At 40.1% G+C, this 17,800-nt stretch overlaps 1 protein-coding gene and 2 non-coding genes across 3 annotated transcripts; 1 reads left to right on the plus strand and 2 right to left on the minus strand.

The window, feature by feature from the left end:
• Positions 1-4,850: 4,850 nt before the first annotated feature.
• Positions 4,851-12,796, minus strand: LOC139653983 (pancreatic progenitor cell differentiation and proliferation factor B-like). Its single transcript, XM_071531003.1, has 5 exons — positions 12,624-12,796; positions 11,491-11,586; positions 9,762-9,839; positions 6,830-6,923; positions 4,851-5,371 (listed from the first exon to the last, which is right to left on the minus strand). The coding sequence occupies exons 2-5, from the start codon at positions 11,543-11,545 to the stop codon at positions 5,257-5,259; spliced, it is 342 nt and encodes a 113-aa protein (XP_071387104.1). The 5' UTR covers positions 11,546-11,586; positions 12,624-12,796; the 3' UTR covers positions 4,851-5,256.
• A 1,213-nt stretch (positions 12,797-14,009) lies between these two features.
• trnas-aga (transfer RNA serine (anticodon AGA)) lies at positions 14,010-14,091 on the minus strand. Its single transcript has one exon. It is a non-coding gene; the product is annotated as a tRNA-Ser (tRNA).
• A 1,188-nt stretch (positions 14,092-15,279) lies between these two features.
• Positions 15,280-15,351, plus strand: trnae-cuc (transfer RNA glutamic acid (anticodon CUC)). Its single transcript has one exon. It is a non-coding gene; the product is annotated as a tRNA-Glu (tRNA).
• The last annotated feature ends 2,449 nt before the right edge of the window (positions 15,352-17,800 follow it).

Consider the following 17,800-nt stretch of genomic DNA (forward strand, 5'->3'; position numbering starts at 1 on the left):
CTGTACCTAAGTGAATATGGTGCAATCTGTGATCTAAATAAATGATCTGTGACTGTCTCTATTTTTTCCATCTAACACAGGAAAACAGTGCTGTAAATTTCTGAGTTATTTAATTCTCTATATAGTTTCTGTGAGCGCGGTCAAAGGGAACGGATCCTCATGCCAATTCTCTTCAAACTCGTCTTCTTTTTTCAGATCCAGCATCCAGAGGAAAGAAATCCTCTCAGAGAACGAGACCACAAGCTGTACTGTGTGTTAGCTCACTGTGTTTCAGATACCTGACTTCATGGTTTAACAGTAGAGCCAACAGCTAAGGGGAAACACTATAGAAAGCTTTCAGTGTTTCAAAGCGTCAGTGTGTTAAACAGCTATTGGTTGAATTGATGAAGTTACGGGTTTAAGTTTTTGTCAGTGTTACGTTCCAGTTCAGTTTGAAAAGCTGACATTCGGAGGGAGGGAAACCTGTTTTACAGTGGGTTACTTTAATCTTCTGTCTTAACTGGATTCAGCAGCTCAGATTCATAAACTGCTTTGCGATTGTTATTCACAACTCCATTAACAATCCTAAGTCGTTGTTTGAGAGGCTCCATCCACAGGCTCTCAGAGAAGCTCAGGAGTTCAGCAGATACACAAAATTTTTTGTTAGTTTAGTTAGTTTTGTTTATTTGTATAGCCCCTTATCACAAGCATGTCTCAAAGGGCTTTACATAGCATCATATGCAGTATATACATACTACATCATATATATATCTACACACATCATATAGGTTACATACATCATATACATACTACACATCATTTTACTGGATTATATAAATTATATGCGATACTACACAAACACAGCAAAACACAGCAAAATTTGATACCTGATTTTTAACAGGTAAGAAAAGGTAGAATCCACACACTATTAAAAGCTGCCAGCGATTTTAATGGCAAGGCAAGACAATGTTTCAATCTCACAGAGATCTTCGTCAGGCACAGGTAACACAATCCAGCACCTGTAGGACATTTTTTGGATGTGCACACTTTTTCTTCTTTACCTGATTTTTAACAACACAGAAATCCTCCGACCCCGTGGCTCAAAGCACTGGACGGCTATCTAAACGTTTTGAGGTTCTGGATTCAAGGGTTCGGCCCAGTTTCCACTCGCAAGTAAATACTGAAAGGCAACATCCTGAATAAAGATTGAAAAGCTCAGAGAAGAAATGATCTGAGCTAGTATGGATGACTCAGTGGCTCAGAGGGCATGTTGGCCATGTTGAAGTCTTTATTTTGTGGGTTCAAGCCACAAAATTAGCAAATTTTTAAAGTTGGCATCCCATGTAAAGATTGAAAAGGTCTGAGAAAAAAACTCTCTGAACCAGTTGGACCCAGTGGCTCAGAGAGCTAGAGAGCTGCACAGCTGCTTGGAAGTGTTGAGGTTCTGGGTTCAAGAGTTAGGCCCGGTTTCAACCAGGCTCTGAAGCAGGTTTTGAAGTTGCGGGTTCAAGGAAGCTAGTGAATTTTGAAAGGCGACACCCAGAGGAAAGACTGACAAGCTCTGAGAGGAGAGCTTTAAGAGGGATGAGGACCTGGTGGAGTGATGGCTTTGTCAACACAGATGCGGGATGAGTCTGAAAAGGACGAGGGGTTGCTGGTTCGATTCCCTCTCTGTCACCAGTAGCTGCAGCACCATAAACCCTGTCCTCACCTCACAGTCGGAAGAAGGTGGTGATGAAAGAGGAAGACTGAGGCCTGGCTGAGGTTTTACTTGTTGTGTCGAGATTCTTAAAATGTTTTGTGTGTATGAGTCTAACTACATGTACATATTGTGCAAGTTACATACAGTGTCTGTTTTTAACTGCCTGTAGGAGACACTATATCTCCTCTGTAAGTCAGTGTGTTCACCAGTCACAATGAAGACATTTCAGACCGGCTTCAGCAACAACATTTCTTCACTCAGACTGTCAGGTGGTGACACAGAAACCAGCAGCTGATCCTGCTGAGCTACTTCTGAGCTTGTGTTCATCGTCTTATTTCTATCGTCACACTACAGACAGCAACAACATGGAAACTCCTAAGAGAGAGAGACAAGCATCTGTTCATCTCACAGTGATGGTTTGTTCATTCAATCTACTGCTGATAAAGCTGTATCATGGCATCTTCGGATTATTCAGATTATAATTATCAACATTTCCGAACATGAAAACACAGAAAGACTTGAGGTTTGAACCTGCATCCCGCTGCATCAGCTCCACCTGTTTATCTCTCTGAGCTACACTTCACCTCCTTTTCTGCATTCATCTTTCTTCTTTTCTGCTGTTCTTCCCTATTAGGATCCATCAGGAGACGGAGCTTCAATAAAATTGCCTTTCAAAATGATCAAAATGCCCCTAAAAATCAGAACGAGGAGATGCCCTCTGTAAAAAAAAAAATAAAAAAAATTCTTACCCTGATTCAACCAATGACATTATTTCTTCCCCTGAGAAATATTTGTATAACTAAAAATCCAAAGTGCTCAAATGTTATTCTCATTGTCCATCACTCTGGATAAGGCATCAGCAAAATACCTGAAATGTAACTTTAATCCTGGATCACATCAACTGAAAGAGTTTAGTTTAGTTTTGGTTAGTTAACTACTGTAAAATACCCTAAATACTTATATTTCACTTAAGTATTGTCCTTCACTCCATCTTAAATCCCATCCATCACAGAACAGATCTTGTGTGTCTCTCCATCAGCAGCAGAAACTGGATCAACATAAACTGACAAACTGTGGATCCATTCACAGTGAGAAGAGGCATCTGACTTTACTTTGTCTCTGCACTTTATTTTGTCGTTTCTAATGTTTCCAGTGAAAAGAATCCAGTCTGAACTCTGTCCTCTCTCCTGTTAGAATCACATGGAAAAGATCACAGCTGACAACGTTCTCTGTTCTAAAGAGGAACTCAGGAACTTTTACATTTTAAATCAGACACTTTTTACTTTCACTTCAGTAGATCTTTACACCAGTACTTTCACTTCTACTTCAGTAAAATATCAGCAAAGTAACAATGCTTCTATTCAAGTAGGACATCTAGTACTGTTTTCCACCACTGGTCCTGTATGTAGTTTAGTTAGTTAAGATGCTGTTCTGATTCCTTCATCCGCTTCATTATTTTCTCCATTGCCGCAGTAAAGTTCTATGCTGAACTACATCTGACCCCCAAAGTATCAGACTCCAAGTGTCCAGACAGCAGTGAGATCCAGAAGAAGTCCAGATCTGTTCCACACATGGTGAGAAAACCGGATCCTTTGGCCAGGGAGCCAAAAGAAGAACAGATATGGAGAAAGAGAAGATGAAAGAGAGGGGGGGGTGAGAAAGGGGTGATGGAGAGAATGAGAGAGAGAGAGAGAGAGAGTGAGAGAGAGAGAGAGAGAGGAAAACCGGATCCTTCCCACCTCGCTTCTAATGAACCTGGCATCAACCCGCTGACCTGGAAAAACTGCAGCGAACGGGAGAACAAATCCTCTTTTCACACAGAGAGGCCATTTTGACCCGCCGCCCATTGTTTGTTTTTCCTCTGTTTCATAGAGACAGACAGAGAGACGGAGAGGTGAGCGGAGGACAAACCCCACTGTACGGCTCACAGTCAGAAAACCCTCGAGTCAGACTGCAGTCAGCAGAGAGTTTACTCTGCATGTCACGAACAGCACAAAATGAATTTTAACACTGAAAAGAAAAAGGGAGTTTGCAGAATCAGGCACCGAAGCAAGTTTAACCTTTCACCTTTTCACAGTAATGCAACCAAATGTGTATAAGCCACAACCAAATGTCACATCACTAGAGGAATAGTTTGTTCAGATTCACCAATAATTTTCACAAATTTCCCTGTTTTTTGTTTGCAATCATGCCCATTTCGTCAAGACTTCTTACCAAACGTGCATGAATTGCTGCAAAAGATTATTTTTTTTCCATTCCTGCTATTTAGTGTGGAGTGACAGGGAAGATGAGAGGTGACATGGATCAAATGCTGTGAGTTTGATCCAAACCTCTAACAGTGCAAGAAGCTGGGTGGGTTGATCCTGATTTACCAACAGTGAGTCCAAAACCAAAACTGCACCCATCATTTATTTTTTTGTTCATTTAATGCTGCTAAGTTATCAGCCTTTAATTTTCTATCTAGCATGCCTAAAATGAGCTTCCTTCAGAAAAGATTTGGTGCAACTTTTTAACCTCAGAATCCAAAAAGGTGCAAAGTTTAAACTTTTTAAATTTGCTTCCAAAATTGAAACTTGAGGAGCAAAGGTTTTAACTCCATAAGTGTAAAACTGTGCAAAATTGAAACCCATTGGTGCAATGTATTAACTTCAGAACAGAACTTTTAAACACATTTGGTGCAAAGTTTTGATTTCAGAGGCAAAAATAGATGCAAAGTTGAAACTGTGCATGAGAAGGCCGGCCAGCTGGGTCCAGTTTGCACAGCAACAGTTTTATTAAAGCAGCCTGGGGATTGTTGGACTTCATTTCCGGATGTGATGGATGTTCTGAGTGGGAGCCAGCGGTTGTGTAACTCCAGAACCACCAGCAGCTGCAGGAGAACTTGGAGTGCTGCTCAGTCCACTGTGTTCTGGGAATAGATCTGTACAACACAGAGCAGCCACACCCGCCAAACAAACATTCGACTTCAGTTCCTCCTACGTGCCGTTTTGACCCGCAGCTATGGCATCACAACACCAGAGAAGAATTAAGGTCAGCGAGTTAAAAAACACATCAGCAACCACCTTGTAAACCTCAAATAAGTCATGATTCCTGTGCCTGTGTGATGTTTTCCTGCCATGATATATCCATATGTATGAGGAGAAAATAAAAATGAACCCAACACAGAAAATTAGGCTGCAAGAGTCTACTTTATTGCATCTGCAATCACAGGGTGACAGAGTGAAAAATGCTCAATGCTCAACAAAAGGCAAGTGGATGTGTGTTCACCACAGTATTACAGACACTGAACAGTACAAATGTAAAAAACAAACCAACATGTAGCTTATCAGTTGCATCATCGTCTTATTATTATTATTTTTTTTGTTTTTCTTCTTTTTTTTTTGGTTGTCGATAAAAAACACAAGGTTACAAAAACACACACAAGTAAGGCAGCCTATACTACTATGAATAATAATAATGACAATTAAAAAAAACAATAACTAAAGGTTGTAAACGGGACGTCGTCCCGTCACCTAGCGTTGGTCGTTGGTTTGAATCCCCTGAGGTGCGGAACGGAGCGGAGCGAGGGGGCGGGATCAGGAAGAGGTGGGGCTTCCCGATTCGCTGCTCTCGCTCACCTGCCGCTGCATCACCATCTCCCTGGCAACGCAGGTGATCTGACCGTTCGTCACCGCACCCGAGACCCCCGCCCTGAGAGAGAGAGAGTAAAGCTTCAATCATTTGATGCAATAATAATAAACTTTATAGAGCACTTTTATACAGTTACAAAGTGCTTTACAAGTAAAAAAAAAAAATGCATGGGTGCGAGTGCAAGCTCTTATAAAAAGTAGTTCAATTCTTTAACACTTTGTGGCACAAATCTGATTTGTTCATGACTAACCAAACAGAAAAAAACATGCTTTTTATCCCATTTATAAAGCCTGGAATTTTCCAGATAAGTTTTTCCAGTCCTGGAAAACTCAATGGAGAATGAGAAAATATAGTATAAAATTATAAGAACAAGAAATAAGATTGGAATGAGTTTGTTTAGGGGTTCAGATCACTGTCACACAGAGCTGGACGTCAGATCTTGGCCACTAAAGTTAAAACGTGGAGTTTCAGTGTGAACGCAGCGTGAGAAACACTACACAAGATATTGAGACTTTTGAAGGAAGGTGAGGAGTGAAGGAGGATGACAGGAGGAGAGGAGGAGTGGAGGCAGTGTCTCTGAAGGAGAACGTGACGCTCGCTGCACATTCAACATTTCACAGCCTGTAATCTGCGTCAGGCGTGGCAGAGCGGCTCGGCTTTATCAAAACACATGCACAAAGCTCCGGGCTTTACTGTACTGACCTAGATTCTTCTACAGGTGAAACACTAGGGAAGGGGGAAAGTACAGCTCCGAGTTACACAATACATCGTCTAATAATAAACTTGCTCCCTCTCTAAACTGATGCTAACAAGCAAATCTTACTTAAAAACCTGGAAAAAAAAATGAGGTATGACACATTAAGGAATATTATTTGAAAATTTCAGTTTTGTTTGACGTCACACCTAATATTACCATTTGGTTCAATGGGATGAACATTATATTGTTTAACGTATGATCTTGCCATATTGTGATATATGTATCGATATTGAAAAAAAATCCTTAGTCATCCTTCATTTCTTTACAGGGAGATGGTGAATGTTTAGTGTTTTTGTCATGATGGTAGAAATGTTTCTGCTGTCAGGCTGTAAAACTGTAAGAATGATGCTCAGTATAAAAAGAGACTGGGAGTGTTAGGGATGAGTCCTGTACCTGAACCAGAGCTGCAACTAACAATTATTTTCATTACCAATTAATCTATTGATTATTTTTTTCAATTAAATCGATTAATCATTTTTTCTATAAAATTAAAATAAAAAATAAAATATATAAAAAAAGACAAATGCCCATCACAAGTCACCAGAGTCCAAAGTGATTCTTCAAATTTCTTACTTAATCTGACCAGCAGCTAAAAAAACTCCCAAAGTTTTCATTTTATAATGATATGAAACAGAGAAAAGCAGCAAATCTTTGCATTTCTGAAGCTTTAACCAGCAAGTGTTTGAAATTTTTACTTATAAATGTTATAAATGCCAAAAACGATTAATTGAACATCAAAATCATAATATAATAAAACTTACTTCTGCTGTGCCTCCTCGGTCAGTGTGGTCATCCCCGGCTGCTTCCCAAAGAAGAAACTGGACCACCAATGGCCAGAGTCCTGCTTGGGGAGACCTGGGGGGGGGCAGATAGGAGACAAGAGTCAGACTTTCATCATTTCTCATGAAACGCATCACTTCTTGTGTGGCAGAGATTTTTTCCCAGGAAAGAGCTACCAGACACCGGCTGTCCATCTAGGTTGGATAACTGTTGAGTTAGAGCAGTTAACTGTGGACTTCAGCCACTGTAGTCAGTGGTGTGCCGACAGTAGACACTACACTACACAGTATACATTACACTGGACCATGTGTGTGCTGAAGTTGAGCCTGTGTTTCATCAGCTCTGCTCTGCTGAACAGTGACTCAGGTTTCTCTCCCTCCGTGTGTTTGGCTCCGTGTCAAACTGAACTGACGCCCCGCTCAGCATCTGAACCAGGAGGCCTTTCCCCTTCTGGGCCGTTATATTTACAGTATTAGAGCTGCGTGCCAAACTTAGTTTCTAGGTCAAGTTTTTAAAATAGTGCCAGGAGAAGTACTGTATATAGCTGAAGTGTCTCCAATACGTTCACTGGCCTACAATTTGATACTATACTAAAATGACCCCAAATGTTTTTTTGTGGGTCATCTTTTGCTGCCTAGTAGAAATCTATTAAAAAACTGTTTTCTTTTCCCTAGTTACATGGTAGTTGGTGGCCACAATTAAGTCCCAACGAATAAGAGCAGAATCGCAGAAATGTGTCTGTATGCACACATCCATTTTTCCCCTTTCACCTAATTTAATTTATACCGTGGAGGTTGGGTGTGTGCGTGTATGTGTGTGTGAATACGTGACAAATTTAGCACCCCGACGCCGGTTAAAAAAAAGTTGACCCAGTGGTTAAAACAGGCAAGCTGACTCAAAGCTGAGGCAGCATTTAACTGCAGCCCAGCTGGCTTCATATGAAGCTGCTGATCCAGGATTAGTGGGAAAGTCAGCGGAGCGGGGAGGCTGAACTCACGTGTTCCTCCACCAGGACGACTTTATGTTAACCGTGACACATGACGGCCTAATGCAGGATGGGATCAGGACGGAAAAGGAAAAAAATAATGTGAGATCGTTTTAGGGATGGGAGAGTTTAACCAGCTAGTTGTTTAAACGCTTTAAAAGTGTTGTGCTAGTCGACGTCAAAGTAGTAGTTTAAACTAAAAACAACATTTTTTATGCTCATATCCCTTAACAAGAACAGACTAGTCAAGTGAACTGAGAGAGTGAAAAATTGTTCAGGTTAAAATGATATGATTTGATCAGATGGGTCTACTTTTACTTTTACTTAACCTCAAGTATTGTTTTAACAGAGCTGCCTCAGCATTCAGGCGATGTAATGTTGATTTAAATAAATTGTGCCAATATTATCTGCACATTTTCCATCTTTATGAGCCAGAAATTTTGTAGTGTTCACTGTATTAATGATAACTCCACGAGTTAGTTTCCAGGTCTTTTTGCGAAGTGAGTGTATAGGCCTACATTCATGGTTTTAAATGGGAACATGTTTCATCGAAATTTAGATTAGCTGTATTTTGAGTGTGTATAAATTGATGTGTGTGTGTGTGTATGTGTGTGTGTGAATAGTCGTTAGTCAGTTACATAACTTTAGTTTAAAAAGAAATGATTAAACGCAATTCCCATCCCTACTGAAAACCACTTCCAGCTAGATGATAAAACCAGTTCAGAGTCGAATAACAACCTGAGCTGGGTTTGTGGTCCAGGATGACTCAGCCACAGGTCATTCTGTACCGTCAGCCGCTCACTGAGGCAAACACTGACTCAACACTGGCAATCCTGAGGCGTTCTGGTACAGAAGCTGGTGCAACGCCAAGAAATGTATTACCAGACCAGTGAGCAATGTTCTGACAGGTTATTGAGCAATATCCTCAGCTTAAAGAGAGTGAGGCTGCCCTTTCTAAAAATGTCAGCCAAGTCTCTCTGGATGAAATCGTCAGCCAAACTACACATCATGAGGGTGAGTTACCAAGATGCGTTCAGACACATAACGCAGTACTGTGGCTACCGGACTGTGCAGCCCGACCTCTGAACTGTACAAGACTTACTCCAGTGGACAGAAATATCTGGCTGCGGAACCGAGATTGACTTGTGTTGTTCTCACAAGTAGCACATTCTGTTCTGTCCCAAATCATACTCTTAAATGACTCAGTGTGTCATTTATTTAGACAGTGAATAATGTTTTTCCCTGTACTGTAACAAGTTGAAATGTATTCCATCTGTAGCTAGCTGAGGTTTTGTTTAGTTATTTGGAACAAAGTTATTGTTTCCCCAACAGTCACCAAACTACACCCAAATCTGTCAAGTAGGGTTAGACTGACGTATCCGGATTTTGGCCTTTTAATAAATAAAAAAGAAAGAAAGAAAGAAAAATTGGATATGGGCCTGTCAGTATCTTCCCCTGCCAATATGATGGAGGTGAGGATGTGTTTTTACTCCACGGCTTCAGGCTGTCAGACTGTAAAAACCTGTACTGAAACCTGCCTCACCTGCTTTAAAGAGCTGCTAACCCACCTGAAGGAATTTTAGTGGAGAGTTTTAGTGTCCCATGATGGTCTAAATGCTGTTTCAGAGGCTTTTCTATCTGGAAAACAGTAACATTCTGGGGGGAAACACTGGATCCTTGGAATTTTACATGAAAATGGTCAGATTTAACTATAAAGAATATCTGCATAAAAAGTCTGATATTGACAGTTTTGCAAAATTATTGTTTTCTGTCTTCAAAAACCCAAATGGGTTGAACCCTGGTCTAAAGGCATGTCAGTGATTTACATTCATTCCCTACACCCCAACCATTCAATCTAACCCTACTGTCCCCAGCAAAATGTCTTCATTTTGGGAGGACTTTGTTTCCACAACAATACAAACACACACCTGGATGGTGAGGGATGACCTCTCCAGTGTACTCCGAACTGCCGCAAGAGCTGCTGCTGGACGTAGAGCCGATGCGCCCTGCAGGAGGAGAGAGAGAGACGGGAGGAGGAAAGTAAAGAAAGAGAGGAGGAGAAGCAGTGGAGGAGAGGGGAGAAGATGGGGACAGAACAATCAATTTAAAATCACTGATCAAACTCTTTGCGGACAAAACACAAATGCATGAAAAGTGGACTGTGCTTCCATTGGCAGCAACAACAAATTGGAAAAAAAGGAAGCTCATTCATTTTGGCTGTATGTGAAATGGAAAAAGCAGCAACGGTCTCCCACTGGCATCAAGTTTCATTTTACGTGGATTAGGCCTAAATTTGGGCGTTGGATTCTCTGACCCAAAAGCAAAACTCAGTGGCTGTGTTAATGCCCTTGCATAATATTCCACTGCCTGATCCCTTAAAATAAGGAGAGGGCAGGAGGGACCTGAACCATTAAAATCCATTTTCTTCTAGTTGCATTACCAAAGCTAGAGGGGCAACTCTGAACTCTAATGTACGCTTGATTTGATTCACAGAGACAGGTAACTAGTTTACTTTAACGCTAAGGCTAAAATAGACATGGGCGCACACACACACAAAATCCCCAATTCAAAATGGAGGGGGACATTAAATATTTCCCTTGAGCCAGTGTCGGTGAGTGCAGAGCAGAGCCTGAAGCGGCCCAAGATAAAAATATACGTGCAGTAAGGGCGTTGTCTTGTTGAACACATAACTCCCCTCCCCAAAGCCCTATGTAAATATAAGTCTGGCTGTACACTTAAGACTTTGATATGACTTGACATTGAATCACTACACATTAATGCAGGGTGAGAAACGCCACCAGCTACCAGGCAAATAATGGTCAATTTTACCTGCAGCTGGTAATGTGAACTCTACTAATCTCTTTGGCAGGTAACAAGCCATCGGTCCAATCTCTATTCTAGTCTAAATATCATATTTGGCTGGTAAACAAACAGAATGTCTGGACAATTTTGTAATCCCTCAGTCACTGTGGCTGGAGCACAAAGGTTTCCTGCCCTGATTAAGTGACAGGTGTGGATAAACAATAATATTTGTGTATAATACTAATATTTTGCTCTCATTAATGGCACTATTCTTCAAAACCACATATGAACAGCCACATAATTCACTAATAGTCAGTAGTAGGGATGGGACAATAACCGGTATTAATATATAAAAAATATATTAACAATAACAGTTATGACACCGGCCCGATTGTTTATTACCACGGCGATAACTGCCGACTTGTGGCTGAAAAATGCAAAAAGTCAATATTTTACATAAATATTTTACACTAAAAACATGGTTAAAAAAAGAAAAATGTCTTATGATTGATTTGATAAATAAATTTTTACATAATTGAAGCATATTAAAGTACTGGTTTTAAAGGTTTTCATCATATTTATCATTATCGGGATAATATTGTATATGGAGATAATTTTGGCCAAGAATCCTATCAGCCTGGGACAAAATGGGTAACCCAAAGCAAACAACTCATTACATTTGCATTGTTGGCACTTGGCTGGTGCTTTAATCCAGAGGGACTTAAAGTGAGAGTAAATCCAACAGTAGAGTAACACTAAATCACCAACATTACATGCAACCGAGCGTATGAAGGACTCGTTTTGACCGAAAGTACTGGTGAAAGAATTGGGAACCAAAGAGGCAGAGGGACTCACTTCGGTAGTAGTCGGTGGTCGCCACAAGAGACCCGCCTGCTGGAATAGCTGCCATTCTACTGTTGTTGGTCGCTGAATGCTGTGCTTGATGGAAACCTAGAAAGACAGGGGAACAGGGGGAGAGGAGGAGGAAAACAGATGGAGTCTTGTGAGTCATCAAAGCAGTATTTGGATATTCCTTTATATATATATATATATTAGAACAATAACACACAGGCTCTAAATAGAAAATGATGCCATTACACAGGAAGACTGTGAAGCTACTGGAAAACCCCTGAAAACACATCCTTGACTTGAATAAAAAAAATAAAAACAAAACACACTGGGCTTAAAATGAAGAGTTGAAAACGTTTCACTCTTCATTTTAAGGTCGGTAGATTTTGTTTTTATTTATTTCTTTGGACATCTTACTACCTGGATGACATCCTCCACTCGTATTTGTATAAATTCACGAAAAACAAAAATCAAGGCATCTAACAGGGACAAAGAAAACACACGTGTATGCCTATAAAATGCATACAAAGTAGCCATGCCTACATAGCACCAATTTTTTTAAAAAGATATAGATTTATTAGAGATGAGGTACAGTAGATCCCCACATCAACACGACTTATCAATACAATGACGTCACCCCATGTTTTGCAGACCTGTTTACATGACACACACTGCGACAAACTGAGAATGCTGTTTGTTTCGTGACCAGCAAATTAATTTAAAATTATTTTACAAGATGCTTTACATAAATGTGAGGGCAAGTATCTGAAAAGGAATTGGAGACTGGCTTTTAAGGCTGAAACCTGCCTGCTCGACTGAGAACATGGCAGTCAAAACAAAGACAAAAGCCAAATCTGACGTTGACAGCTACCGTTAATGTTTTGACATCACTAGTCGACGCAACGTCAATATAACCGATGGCGTTCAGGGGGGAAAAAAATCAGATTTGAAATGATGAAGTAAACGACAGCTCACTTTTAACGTTACCTGAACAAAACAAAGGCATTAGAGAGCTATGCAGCAGACTCAGCTGCCGTTAGCCACAAGCTAGCATCGTTAGCTCATCTCCCCCTCCGTCTGGACCCTCCACCATCAAAATAACCGACATTTTCCCCCCATCACACCGCATCAACCCTCACCTTGTAGTGACCCAGACGTGCTCGATGTTCGGTAGCACCCAATACAACTCAGTCGGCGAGGCTGGGGGAGTAAACGCTAGGCGACGGGGCCCATTTGAAAATAAGTTTTGGGTAAATGTAACCCTCCAAGGTCCGAACGGATATCGATGCTGTGTTTTTTGCCAAAATGAAGGGTCCGCTGGTGCTTTTATAGGGATGATGTGACGTCAGCGTCACATCGGGGCGGGGCCGAAAGAAACCCACGCGCTGGCCTGGCACGTTGCACTAAACACTGAACTGTTGATTTGCACATTAGACTTGGGCAGAAATGACACTGTGCTGCCCTACAAAGGCAAACAGTAGGAACTATTTTTGTGTTTTACAGGTAAAAGGTTCAGACAAGGCCTTGGAGTTTATATAAACAAAAATTCTACCCCAAAAATGCTACTATCTCTATGGATGTACCACTACCAACCAACCATACTTTTGGTGGGACAGGAGGTGATTTAGTATTTTTTTTCATTTTTAAGGCTGCCTGGAATTGAATTTAACAACATTTGAAAATCCAAAAATAAAGAAACAAAGCTGTCAAAACCAGCCAAAGCCATTTCTGATTGAACATAGCTGATGATGTTCTGAAACTATAAATGGCAAGTATAAGAAAAGGGACAACAGGAAAGTAATCGTTAATGGACATGAAGCCCAGTTTTGTTTAGTAAAGCAGATAAGTTGGAAAAAAAAGACGTTTTGAATATTGTATTACAAATCTTTTTCTGTATTAATCTAAGAGTAGATATGCAACACAAAGACACTGCACGGTAAAAATAAATAAATAAATAAATAAATACAGTTCAGAGGTCTTAAGACACTTTTATATTTTTTAAGGCTGTAAATTTAGCCAGTATATTGTAAGACTTTTTCCAGACTTTTTAAAGAATACCCTGTTTCACTTTATGGGTCAGTATGGACTCCTAACTCTTTGTGTCCAGCAGATTTGATCACCGATTATTTATTGTCTGTCAATGTGGATTGTGACTGTAAATGTGGAATTTTAGGGGAAATTACTGTTACTAACCATAACCCTGATCCTTGTACAAGCAGCGCCCTCTTGTGGTAAAATGTACGAATTACACTTTCAGTTTTTAAATCAAAGCCACATTGAATCACTAACCACATATTTAACGTTCATGTTGTTTCACACATCGGTGACAGTGTTAAACAACAGGAAGTAACATCCCTTTTAAACAGTCCGTGCTCTAATTGGGTGGCACTGTGATTGGTCAATTACTTGCAAAAAAAACAGGACCTACATGAGTTAAGACCGTTGAATAAACCAGACTCTCCAGCAGTGCGAACTAGCGACGACCTGCTGAATGTTTTTTCCACATCAAGATTAAAACAGCGATTCGTTGTCGGCAGGATTCGAACCTGCGCGGGGAGACCCCAATGGATTTCTAGTCCATCGCCTTAACCACTCGGCCACGACAACTTGACGTACGATCAATTCTCGCGATACTGATGGGTATCTGTGAAAAGAGAGCGCAATCTGTCGTTGGTTGTTTTTTTCGCATAGATGTAGCCTATTAAACTAGGAAGCTGTATATGGAGGTTTACTTCTGAGTGATTAGTGCCTTTTCACTAGCCGAAAGTGACTACTAACTAAATAATAAGTACTAGTAACAAAATTTTAGTGACTAATGTATTTTAGGGAATAAATTAGTCACTAATAACTATAAAATAGGTAGGTTGTTAGTACTTGAAAAAATGAGAAATGTAACTAGTAAAAACGAATGGAGTTATTCCTATGTTGCCAGGGTCCTATGCTCCCCAGATTTATATGGCACATAATGGGAACATGACAAAGGGTCCTATGTTCCCCAGTTCTACATATGTGCTCTCCCAGGGTCCTATGTTCCCAGGGTTCTATGTTTAACCCTAACCCCTAACCCTAACTAATCATATTAAGCGAATGCAGAGCTGGGTAACATCTTTTTCAGGTTCCAATTATGTGCTATATAGAGCTGGGGAACATAGGACCCTGGGAACATAGATACGCTCCCAAACCTAATTAGTCACTAGTAGTTAGAACCAACCGACATTACTAGCCTAGCAACTAGTAAAATTACAATAGTGACTAGAAGCTGGCAGAATAGAAATCTTTGTTGTTGTTGTTTTTTTTAAAGCAGCAGTGGCTAATTTTTATTAGCCTATATAAACAGTTCAGGTCGAGTAATTTAATTAGGCAAGAGGAGGAGGAGGCATTCAGTGAGTGCTGATATAGTGTAACAGCCCTGGGACGTTTTACTGTATCACTCTAATAGAAACAAAATAGAAGCGTTTCTAATAGAAACAGTTTATGTGTTGTAGGGGAATCCTGAGGGAGCTGTTTTAGTTGGCGGAGACGAACAAAAGACAATAACTTTGTTTATAGAACTGCTGTGTAAAAGCTGCCATAGGTTTCTTCTCACCAGTTGCCTAGCATAAAATCCAGAATGGCGGATCGAGGGCGACCTGCGGATACCGCCGGCAACACAGCTCCACTCTGGGCAATCTGTAACGACGAGAGGCGAGTGATTTTATGTTCGGTACCAAGGGAATGTCCAATTATTTTATTTTTGTTACTTTGTCTTTCTTTTCTGTCTATTAATATCGTTGACGTCCCGTTTTGGACCAGCGCTCCCTGGTGGTCTAGTGGTTAGGATTCGGCGCTCTCACCGCCGCGGCCCGGGTTCGATTCCCGGTCAGGGAACTCGCTTTTTAGCGGTGTGGGTCGACGCACAACCGGGGGTTTATACGGTGTTAGATGAACTCCACAATACACACCTTCCTGTACTGGGACTCAAACAAAATCCATGTTGCGTCTAATTGAAACGAAGGAACGTTTTGGCTCTTTTTGTGTGTATTTTTGTTGTTTTTTAAAGCCTCCTTTTATCTTTTACTTTGCAGCCTGTACTCTGTACTGGACTCGAGTTTATGCAAAAAGCATCTGGACTCCGGGACTCTTAACAACTGAGGTGAATCCTCTTTGACTGAATTAAAGTAAATTATATTTTACTTTTGAACATTTAAAAAAACCCAAAAAACGCAGGCTTGGAGGTTTTATATTGTATTACTGTGACAGGACACAACTGTCGAAAACATCCCAGAATGTGACAAACTGGTAAAAGTACCCAGATTCCCCAATTTAGCAGCTTCCTCTGGAGAATATATGAACAGCAGCGCCATCTTCTGGTCAGAGGGATTATGTCCAGTAAAAAGGTTGGCTTCATGACGGGTTCGTTTCCTTTTATCCAGTTAAAATGCTCGAGTCTCAAGTCTAACTGTAGAACAAGTCAAGTCAGAACAAATCAAGAGTCCAGTATCAATTTAATATCTTAAAGAAAACTAAATATCTAGGACTTTTCAATGCAATATGGTTTTATAAAAACTTGGTAAGAGCATCACGAGTTTGATTTCTATAATCAGTTTCAACTTCAATAAATTCAATCATTCCATACAAATTCAGAAAACAGAATTTAAATTCAGTCGTCTGCTGGAACAAATCTCATCACTTTCAATCTAAGTCATTTACATAAACACAAGATCTCAAGTCAAGACTTTAGAAACCTTTTCAAGTCATGAAAGTACAAGTCAGAGTCAAGTCCCAAGTCACCAGAACCCAAGTCAAGTCAAATCTCAAGTCTTCTATTCATGCATCAAGTCAAGTCTCAAGCAATTCAAATTGTGACTTGAGTCCAAGTCATGTGACACGAGTCCCCACCTCTGGATAAAATTGAAGTTCACTATTTGGTGTCCCTAAAATATAGAGGCTCCAATCTGTAAAGCAGTTATCATTTTGGCAACTGAAGACTTTGGATAATCACTGTACTTTTTAAAAAGGACCAGGATTTGTTTTAATTACCTTTGGGAGAGAGTCAGGTTAACAAACTGTCTACATTTACAGCACTAACATGTAAATTCTGTCTTATGGCTCTCTTCCATATCAAGTACAGATGTCATGACAATTCACCGAGCATTAACCACAACCCACTTTTTCATTTAAAGGAATGCTTTATTGATATCCAAACATATACGACAAAAAAAAAAAAAAAAGAAAAAAAGAACATTTTTAATTCATCCACCATAGTCTTCCAAATGTGATCCCTTTTAATATTCTACATCAGCTAGGTCCAGGACCTGAATAAAGCTATAGTATGTTCTAATATCGTCCCGTCCTCTGCAGCGGCGGCGGGAAGCGGGCCGTTATGTTACACTTCTCATTGGCACCCGAAACAAAAAGCACAAATATCCTTTTATATTGTTCAGTCCCCCAAAACACAACTGCAGAAATGTCCATCTTAACAAGCCATTTAATCTGGTGTTGAGTCTTAAAATCAGATTTTTTAGTGAAACTGCCCATGACTGAAATAATTTCCCCGGTTTCCAATGCAGTTTCACTTGTTTCTTAAAGGATTTTGTCTGTATCAAGTGATATTACCTTGAAAGAAGCAGAGTGAGCATGAGTGAGATTCTTTAATTTTCTTTAATTTGTTCCACTTGTTTTAAGAAAAATATGATTTTTTTTAGGTGTCGATACTAAAGTAAATGACTCAAGATCAATATTTCTTGCAGTGTGAATCTGAATTTTCATGTTGGCGCAGCAGAAAGTCAATGAAGGGAGAGATCCAGAGAGGCAGAGAGAGAGAGAGAGAGAAAGAGAGAGAGGTTTTGTAACAGATATTTAAATATTGGCAACGTTTTACTGATGGCAAATTATACAAATAATAACCTTCTGCAAGCCCCCCTCTCCCGAAAGAAAACAAGCCAAAAGAAAACAAAATCAGAAGAAGTCACCTAACAGCAATATAATAATAATTAACTACCAAAATGATCAACACAAACACATAGATACAAAACAAGGAAATACTTAAGTTATGATACACTGGCAACATTTTTGAAGCAGGTTTGATGGGAAATTGAGTTCATAACTGATCAGCTGTATGTTTCTCATCCACAGTTGTTCTATATTGGCATCTTGGTTCAGACCGTTCTGTAACTGTCCTACTAAGAATTAAAGAATTTGCTGATCCACAATGAGTCCCACCGGCCCACGTTGCTCATTCTGTTGCCTCAAAAAACAAAAATCACCCATGTATCATCAACCTTAGAACAACTACACAGGGCAACATTTTTAGGCAATACACTGTATTTGGGCAATT

This window comes from Centroberyx affinis, unplaced genomic scaffold (genome assembly GCF_046629955.1).
Source record: "Centroberyx affinis isolate AG114_WGS23_722 - 3 ecotype Tasmania unplaced genomic scaffold, CSIRO-AGI_Caff_v1 ptg002015l_1, whole genome shotgun sequence".
In the NCBI taxonomy this organism is placed as follows: Eukaryota; Metazoa; Chordata; class Actinopteri; order Beryciformes; family Berycidae; genus Centroberyx; species Centroberyx affinis.